The sequence below is a fragment of the Hippocampus comes genome, unplaced genomic scaffold (genome assembly GCF_001891065.2).
Source record: "Hippocampus comes isolate QL1 unplaced genomic scaffold, H_comes_QL1_v1.1 scaffold174, whole genome shotgun sequence".
Lineage (NCBI taxonomy): Eukaryota > Metazoa > Chordata > Actinopteri > Syngnathiformes > Syngnathidae > Hippocampus > Hippocampus comes.
In genome coordinates this window covers 6,658,716-6,668,715 of record NW_017805983.1, presented here as the reverse complement: position 1 = coordinate 6,668,715, position 10,000 = coordinate 6,658,716, and the positions used below count along the sequence as shown (strand labels likewise).

Below are 10,000 nucleotides of genomic sequence, written 5' to 3'. Positions count from 1 at the left end.
AGAAAGTATAACACGAGACAATGTCTTCGACTGGAAGCTGTGTCTGTTTTACAGGGCAACTGTAAGTCTGAGTCTGGATTCCATTTAAGGCTAACAGCGCTCTGCCTGCTTGCATCTCGGAATAACAAACACAGTTGGCTCATCACAAATTCCCCTCAGCTGTGCTCGGATCAGTGGAACGGGATTTCGCCAGGAATCAAAACATGGTATACTTTTTTTGACAGCTTTGCTTTCTATGAAGTCGAGTCAAAAAGATGAATGTTAGGGATAACAATGTGAAAAGATAACTGAATAATCAGGGGAACATTGGGATTGGAGGATTATCCCCCTCCTCCACATGATAGGTGAAGGTCTACTTAACAGACTGAAGAGACTTTCCTTCTTTCGAAAGCTGGACTCACTCCCTACACCGTTCTTGGGATTGTTTATATCTCCAAGCATGACTTATTCAGTGATATTCCAATCTGCTGGAAACAATGTTGAGTTGATATCGTACGCCGCTTTCCTTTTCCTCTGCCGAATAAAACAGTGGCTTATCTCTTCTTTTAAAAATGCCAGAAATTAGTGTCGAGCAAACAACCATCGTGGCATATGAGAGTTCTCCCCCATGTGAACCAAGGTATACTGATCAAAAGGGAAGTAAAAGTCGGGGGATGAAAGCCTTGACGCGGGCGAAGGCTGTGGGGTGGGGTGGGGTGGGGGGGGGGGATTGGGGTGGAGAACAAGTAAATTGACGAAATCACATTTAATTGCGCTGTCATGTAAGGAGAATTGAGTTACTCTCTCATCTGAGCTTGGTTGATGGGAAATACGCTTTTTGGCTACTATGAGGATATGAGAGACAGATAAGTGAAATCGCCTGCAGGCTCCATTGCAGCGGGACATAGAATGAGCAACATCCTTTGCAGGGTTCTTCTACTATGAGAGGTGAAGATCTTCTCCACGAGAGCCGATCCGCTCCTCGTCACCATTTGCTTCCTTTGTCCACCTCCACTGAAATTGCATCTGCAGGTCTCCTCGAGGTTAATTTAACTTTACTTCTTCCACTACATTGTCTGATCTGTCCTGCACCCAATATCCGTGCACTGCCATCCCATCTCAGCGGCCGAGAGCCAGGTCCTTTATCTCAGCCCGCTCTCCTCCCACCATCCCACATGCGGTCGCACTCTTAATTCAATAGCAGTGAGTGTTGGAGATTACACTTGTGTTTAAAAAAGGCAAAATGGAATTTTGGATTTACATTATAAGTATTAAAAGCAGAGCGGCCAGTGTCCTCAACTGCAGTGATTCTGAACCTTTATTGAGCCAATGCACATATTTTAAGTTCAATAACCCACACGGCACTCCACCAAACAGATATGTCACAAAAAGAGGAATAACATTTGTCAATTTCATACGTTTTGCCCTCTAATAGTAGATCATTTGTTTGTTCTCTCTGTCACTATAAGTTGCTGGCATAGATAGAGGGACAAAGATACTTTATTTGTTTTTGAGAAATAATTTTCTCACCAGTTAAGTGAAGTTTGATGGTTTCAAAATGCTTTTCAACAAAATACAAAAGGATTTTGCTTCCTTCCGTCTTTGAAGTGGAATTTAGTTCAACAAGTACAATTTTAAAATGAAATCAATCCGTATCATTTTTAATTTTTTTGGGATCATGTTAAACATGTGTAACTCCTTGTAAATCTTACAGCAACTACTGTAAGATTTCAACACAGGAAAAATGCACACAGCTTATTATCGTGTCTCACCATGCCAATGTATTTCACAACGGCTTTCTGAACAACCAATCGGGGGTTGAATTCAGCAGCTGTTGCCATGGCAAATTAGCTCATTGATTGGAGTTTCTTTTGGGGAATAAGGCTGCTCATCTCTAATTAAATAGGTCAGTCTTAACTCGTCTATGATTTGGATTTGATTTACATATAAGAGACAGATGAGAGGGAGAGCAAGTTGGACATTGACGAGGAAGGTAAGAATGTTAATTTCGATCAACCCTGGCACATAAAAACAAATGCAGTCGTGGTTAACGACATTTAGCGACGTCTTTTATATAACAACACAATCTAGCAGTGGTCATATCCTGACAAATATTTTGACAGACTGTCAGGCTGTGTGCCCGTGCGTGTCGATAGACTCACATGGTAAGATGACCGATGTTCTCGATCCAGAGGTTTGGTGACAAACATCTTTCCAAGCACAGGCTCGATGTTGAAGACCTCGTTAGGTGGCTGATCTGCTCCCACCCCAGTGATGCTGTATCGGATGGAGATATCCTGGTCCTGGTCTGAACGAATCTGTGGCACCACAAGCAAACAGAATAATACACAATTAATAACATTAGTGAGAGAAAATAACGAAACACACGGGTATCGCACCTCTTTTGGCGCGACTGTAGATGCGCAATATTATGAGCTGCTTATTATTCAAAGGGAAGCTCGTGATCTACTGCCTCTAAGTTTAATCATTCTGTCCTTGCACTGTGATCTTGGCAAGCCGATATTGCAATTTTTTCACAGGAAGTGCTCGCGGAAAAAAATATTATTCAAAGGGAAGCTCGTGATCTACTGCCTCTAAGTTTAATCATTCTGTCCTTGCACTGTGATCTTGGCAAGCCGATATTGCAATTTTTTCACAGGAAGTGCTCGCGGAAAAAAAAAAAAAAAAAAAAAAACGACACAGAGGGCGCGCACTGTTATGTTGACGTGCACACACATTTATCACCAACTGGCATTTCAAGTTATCGCACGCTCAAGGACTCCATTAGGGCTGCTGCAGGGATCGGCCTGTTGGCAGCTCAAAAATTAATTCAATGTTTTGAAGAGAAAGAAAAAAAAATCATCAGAGATTTACTGTATAATTTAATCGTCACAGACTACCTGATACCATGCTGGGAATGTAAACAGGTCGTGAGCAAAAATAATAATCAGACAGGGAAATGGAAAACTATGCAAGTGTGGACCTGCCAATGTGGAGCAAACATTTTGCACTGGTCTATGTCGTTTGAACGTACTGCAGAGTCGTTTGAACGTATTGGGTAAAGTGGTTTGAACGCGTTTTGGTGAAGTAGTTTGAAACGTGTTGAAAGATTCAAGGGTAATGCTTCTTCGATGCATGCACAGATGCAAGGCATCAAACGTGTGGACGTAATAGCATGAAAATGCCAGAGGCTTGAATTCCGCCTGATATTTACAAGGTCATTTTGTACTTGACAAAATGAATACCGTGTTCAAAAATAAAGTGTTCAAGGTGCAAGGATGAATGCGCATGAGGCTATGATCACAGCTTGGAGTAGTTGAGTTTTAGCAGCTGAATCAAGGCTAAGTTTTGAAATCAATGAATAATCGTTTTCATAATCGAGATGTCAATCTCAATCAAAATAATTGTGATTATGATTACAGTATTATTTATTTTTTGCATAATCGTCCAGTGCTCGTGAGCATATACTCCACATTCTTGTGTGAGAATGTTGAAACGTGGATGGTAAACACCAGGTGTGAACATGATGAGACAACATGCTATTATAGAGTGTAGCATCGCAGAGTAATTAGGAAGATTGTTACACATCGACAAGTGCAGCGGGTTTGCGATCACATGAGTACAGAATGCCGCTGAATCTTTTTTTCCCCCCAAATCAATCACTCGCACTTCAGTGGAGAGGTTGAAGTTGACTTTGTCTTTCATCACTTGAGGAACCAATTTAGCCTCTCGTCTGACACAGCAGGAACGACGTGCTGCTGCCCAAAAGGGGCCCGAGCAACTAATAAGGCCATGGGAAGGCTGTTCCATACAAGACAGGTGTCATCCTGCCTCGGCGCTCTGGTGCAAAAAAAAAAAAAAATAGCTGTCACATCACAGATACTGCCTATCACCTTCTCATCGTCAGCCTCAACAGGAAGACGAGTTGTGTGTCTGATCCAACAGAGGTGAAGCATCAGCTCCAGCCAGAAGAAGATGATAAGGAGGTGTCACAATATCCTGTCACTGCTAATTGTGCGGGTGTGCATGGGGTGTTTTCTTGGGAGGATTTCTGCAGCCTTGAGAATGAACAAACAACAGGCTAGTTGCAGTTCAACCCTAAAATGGGCACCCACCTTAATTATGGTGGATGAGTGATTGCTCGACAGATCCTCAATTCATCCGCAAGGGTAATTCACTTCACAACAGACAAAAGGACAGGCCAGCGTGGCAGCTCCAGCTTCCTACTGGGTCCCATTTGAAGATAAAAGCAATTATCACATTCCCATATGTTGAAATCCTTCCGGCTCAAGCCCTGTTTCTCCTCCCCGTGCCTTGTCTCGACACTTCTCTCCCCCGCCCTCCTTTCCAAGTCGTTACTCTGGCTCAGTGGTCCTCCGCCCATTTCTTCTGATCTCTCCCCTATGCTGCGCTCTCCCATCACTTTCACTTGCTTTGCTTCGGCTCTCTGTGAGGACAGACAGCATGCATGAAAAATGAAATTACTTCAGTCCGTTAGCTTTGGCAGTGCCGAATAAATCCTCCCCAGATAGGAAGTGATAGTGCTCATAAATTCCATTAGGGGTTCCTGTTCCTTTTGATTTTACTCTTGTTTTCAAGCAGTCCTGTTTGGAGTTGGTGTCGCACATGCTGCGAGGTGTTAGTCTAGGCCATTCGTGTTCACGTGATCACATGGATGCATATAAGGCTACGTTTAAACAAGATCGAGGACTTACAGTGAACTTCTCTGCATAGAACCTCCAATGCACACATGCATAAAATTCTGACCTCTCCTCCACCATTGTTGCATCTGTTCCAAAGCTGTTCACATGCATGCTTGGCTATCAGGTGTCATTTTAACTTCAACTTTCTATTCATACTGCAGTTTCTCTCCATTCTATCTTGCATTTGGTATTCAAATACATTTTTAATGTGTGTGTAAAAGTGTTTTGTGTACCACTCTCCACCGCCAGCTGCAATAAAGTGCGTTCATTGTTTTCCATTTTTTTTCTTCCACAACAATACATGGCAAATTCATAAATCCAAATAACAAAAAAAAATGTGGAGAAGAGACCCCTGTAAAAAAAAAAAAAATCAATCTGCCATGGGTGAAATAAATCAGGAACAGAACAAATATATTTAACACACTGCAAGTAAAACATGTGAAAAACAGATTTGTGCAAAAACATTTGGAGGAAGTCATCCTTACTAATGGGAGGAAAACAAAATAAGTGCCTTGATTATTTTCCATGGCCATATTTTTCATCCGTTCGGAACAACTACAATTAATTACCCCCCCCCCCCCAATTAGCATACACAGTCCAATACAATTCATCTTATTTTGTATTAAAATCTTTGAGTCACCCTCTGCATGTACTCTTCCTCTGCATGCTATTGCATTCAAATAATATCTGTCAAAGCAAGTCAAGCAATTAATTGACAAAGCAATACATAATTTCCTGCAGGTAATGTGCCGAAACTGTAGTTTGAATGAGAGGGAGGCTAAAATTTCAAGGAGAAGCTAAACCTCCAAACAAAATCCTCAAGAACAACAAGGAAAAGCTTGTGTGGGCATGCCAATATGGAACAGTCTAAATGGGGAAATTCAACAATGTCAAAGCATCAATCACTTCAAGAACAAATATCCCAAAATAGTTTGGAGAGGTATAGAGAAGAGGAGGTGCTGTATCGAGCACAGCGTATGCAATGAGTTGGAGTATAACTGTGAGTATTACAAGAGTTTTGATGTTATCGGTAAGATAAGCTTATAATGTCTTTGCAAACTTGAATGAACCCTGAGAAAATAACATCGGCTATGTTCACGAACACTCGCTAGCTTTCGCCGCTCCGTTAGACACGGCCTTAAAAGATGATTCTGTACATATGGATATATTTCTAACTGGAACGAATGAATGCAGTTGGATTCGATGCGATTTAAATCGTTTTTTGGCCCACCCGTCCCATTTATTGCTTTTCGTGAAGGACAGACTGTGGCTGCATGTGCTGTTATATAGCCAAAAAATCCAAATTCAATGTCTCCGCCATTATGTAGTTCCTTCAGTGCCTGAGCTAACACAGATGAACAAATGGTGACCGCAGACAAGGATTTTAATTATCTCAGTGCTATGCCTTATTCGGAACAATGCGATTCGACATTTAAAATGGAAACAAAATAGAGAATAATAAAGATGTTTTCCGTTTTATCGAGTCGGTTCGATAAGAGAGTTGCGCTCAATGTGCCTTTGTGTCAGTCGAATAATAGCTCGAGGTGATGCATGGGACTATATTAAAAGACCATCTTTCGCATTCGTCAGAATAATATCGAGACGTTGAAGTTAAGCAGTCAATGACTTTTCCTGTTATTGCTGCAAGAAAGACGTCTGGACTTTAATAGTGCACGCTTCTGCCAAATGAGAGGTGCTATTCTACCCGGAGGTAACAATGTAATGCCTCTCCCTTCTCCTCGTCACAAAAAAAAAAAAAAAACAAAAAAAAAAAAATCTAAATAAGCCAGCAATTGTCGTGTCAGACAAAGATTGGCCGCACCCTTTTGCTGTGGCTTTTCAGGGTTGGCGTGTGAGGGCTTTCTATCTTCTGCCTGTGTCACTTTTTCATTAGGGGATTGATTAAATTGTGAAATGTGGAAAAGTGATGGATGTATGAATAACTTTCCAAGTTGCTCCCAGAGGCTTGAACAAGGACAGAATCAAGGACCCTTTGGTACTCACGCTTCCTTTCCCAGCAAACCCAATCTGGGTAATTAGAGTAAAGAGCGTCAGGGACTTCAAGGGTATGGAAGCCACCATCAAAGCCACATGCACTGTACACCTTTTCTGTGCACACGCATGCACGCGCACAATGGGGTGTCACGCAAATGTCGACGAGACAGGAAATGGAGGAAAAAAGAGTGAGCAGATTGAGGCCTTTTCACACTGCATCCAGCACAGCTGTGCTGTCGACCAACGGATCCATTCAGTGGGTATGTGCCGTTGTTGCAAAAGAGTGTGCGCTGTGCCACCATCCACTGATAGAGGTGGTGGCGGAGTGACAACAGCAAGAGATTTTGATCAAGTTGTGCACTGAAAAAAAAAAATGGTGGTGAATTTACTCAATTTAATTTCATCTAGTAGTTGCACAAAATAAAAGCATCTGGAGCCAAATAATTTTTTGGAGTGGTAGCCTGCTTATAAAATGTTTCTGGATCCAGATGATCTTATTTCTTGCAACCAAGTGACGAAATGACATTGAGTTAATTTTAACACACATTTTTTTTTCAGTGTACGTTCCCGTGTACACTAAAAACAAATATTTGGTGAATTTACTAAATAATATTATTACACGAAATAAAATCATCTGGATCCGGATACATTCTTAAGAAGACTGTACATTGACTAAAATATGTATCTGGAGACGAATTGATGAAGTGAAATGGAATAAATTTAACACACCACTTTTTTTTCAGTGTACCGATCTCTCGGACACAAGGCAAAATAAGGCACAGAAATGCATGGCGATCCTCAATTCTTGGAATGTATGTACCAGATTGGTTAAAAATGGGAGAAATACATAATTGTATTTGCATTTTTGACATTGAAAATATTATCTTAAAATAAAATACATCACAGCCATACATTTTTTACATCCACTCCTCATAATAAGCAAAGCAACAACCTAACGTTGAAACCGGGAGGACTTCCAATTCAGTATCTGAACAACTCGTAAGTGCCGCTGTCATCTTTGCATTTTAACCCACAGTGGGCACCGCAAAAAACAGATGCAGTGTCATCAAGGCTGAGGCGGGCTTCATGGGCAAGCATTCCCTTTCTTACGTGAGCTTCTCCTTTGGAAACTCGCATGGAAGAAGTACGGCAACGGCCCAGATGTGCAGACAAGCCTGTCTGCACATCTGGGCAGATCACGTGGCGATAAAAATCATTTGGGCAACTGGCATCTCATAGTTAAAGGACATCCAAGGATATCCGTCTGAAAGGCGGGTTGGGGGTGGGGGGGGGCAAAGGTGTTATTGCAGCGCAGTGGGTGCGCCTGGTATTGACCGGAAGCCTGACAAAGCGTGGCTGCTCCCTGCCAAATTGAAGCGATGCAGCACTTCATTGCTATCTCTCATTAGCACACATGCTCTATCACTACGGGCCAACCTGCTAACCGTGTGCACGTACACACACACTTACTGTAAATCCACCCTCTCCAAGCAGCGCAGCCTCTTGGCAAGTCAAAATGTTTCCAAGGGATGTTCTGGCCCCCACTCAAGCAGGCTTGCATAGGATTCTGCTTGGCAAACTCCGCCTCAGTGAGGGTCCAGCTGTCATCTTGACAAATGAACCTTGGAAGAGCACGGAGGTATGTGTTTGTGCGATCGTGCTTGTATGTCTGCCGAGAAGTCAAAGCAATGTATTTTTTCCCACATCGAAAAGGCGCTGGATCACGCACCCGACATGCAGATTGCTGGTGTACACGCACTCTATGGGTATTCGGAACTGAGACACATTGGAATATACCGAAGCTGGCAGAGGTCTCTTTCTTCACACGAGGTGCTCTTCCAAGAAAAGAGGGCATATACTATGTATAGCAAACCAGTTCCGGTGAAATCACCTCACAAAAAGAAGCCCCGATGAACCATAACATTGTCTCTCATGGGCCACAATGTCAGGCATGGTGCAAGGAGCCATGCGTCATTCACTTTTTATGAACAATGTGGGACGTAAAAGCTTTTATAGGCTGTTAACAGGAAACAATCTTTTTTTCCCCTAGAAATGAAGAGCAGATAAAAATGTAAAAAGCTTAAGGGACTATTGGCTGTATACAGTCAAAGTTAAAGGACAAGTTATAAAATACAGGCACCTTTTTATCTGGTGCTAGACTGTGTGTCGTCGCAGCTTTCGTTTTGATACTCTGTCATGATTTCTTAACCATATAGGGATACGGGGTTTTTTCTTTTTGTTGGGCAGTGAAGGACTTCGACCAAAGGCTCCCGATGATAGCGAGCGTTATACTTGAATGAGAAGACGCAGACCGAGACCCGCTATCTTAGACAATGTAAATGGGACCACACTATTTATGGTAAATGCTTTTCCTGATGGTCTGAGATGCCCCGCAAAAACATAATCGTAATAATATATTTATATTCTTTTCCAAAAATCTGTCTCTTGCACACTACAAAAATGTTGATGGTGTCCTGGCTTATATCCAGACAAAAGTGCCACCCGCTTGCCACCTAAAAGTAGTGGACAAACCAAGATTAGTGTGATTACTCGAGCCACACCGTTAACACGCTGTGTGCTGTCAAGTGCGGCTTTTTTACAAACAGCACATTGAAATGATCGAATGTCAATTTGCAGGCATCATTTAAAAATGTTAGATTCTTTAACATCAGCTTTTTATGTCATGGGCTTGACTTATTTTGCTTTCTGACCTTGTCATGTCCCTGCCATTGCCTTTCAGCGTGAAGTTAGTGATCACTCTCGAGTGGTAGTTGAAGGTAGCGATTCATATATGAGGCAGTGACGTGCAATTTATGCTGAAATATCAAAGAGACCCCTTCCCACCTGTCATGATTCGGTTTGGGACCAACAGGTGGCACTGTCGGGCTCCCCTGCAGCTGCACACCTGTTGGTCATTAGGTAATTAGTGGCTTTAAAAGGACTCCCAGCCCGAGCAATCATTGTCGGGTCATTGTTGCTCTTTGCCACTGTCATGTTTGTTTGTTGCTGTTGCTTTGTGCTACTGTCATGTTTGTTTCAGTCATGTTTTGGTCAGTGTTATGTTTTATCTTCAGTCATGTGTTTTGTTTGATACTTTGGACCTTGTTTGTTTTGGATTTCGTTTTCTCTGAGTTTTAATACAATCTTTCAAGTACACCCTGCTCCTCCCTCCTGCCTGCTTTTTGGGGTCCACCACCACCTCTCTGCGTGACAGAATGACCCGACCAACTGGACCCCGCAGGTACAAAGGACTGGTTCCCTTTCCATCATGTGCCTGGCGGAGCACGTCTGCGGCCGACACCCTTTTCCCCTTCAGGCAGCGC

The 10,000-nt window shown here is 42.5% G+C and overlaps 1 protein-coding gene across 1 annotated transcript in view; it reads right to left on the bottom strand.

The window, feature by feature from the left end:
* The window catches only part of LOC109528545 (cadherin-4), a 205,109-nt gene that overhangs the window by 32,669 nt on the left and 162,440 nt on the right, over positions 1–10,000 (bottom strand). Inside the window, exon 6 of the mRNA XM_019891309.1 lies at positions 2,142–2,297. Coding sequence (XP_019746868.1) covers positions 2,142–2,297 — 156 coding nt within the window. The remainder of the gene's footprint in view (positions 1–2,141; positions 2,298–10,000) is intronic.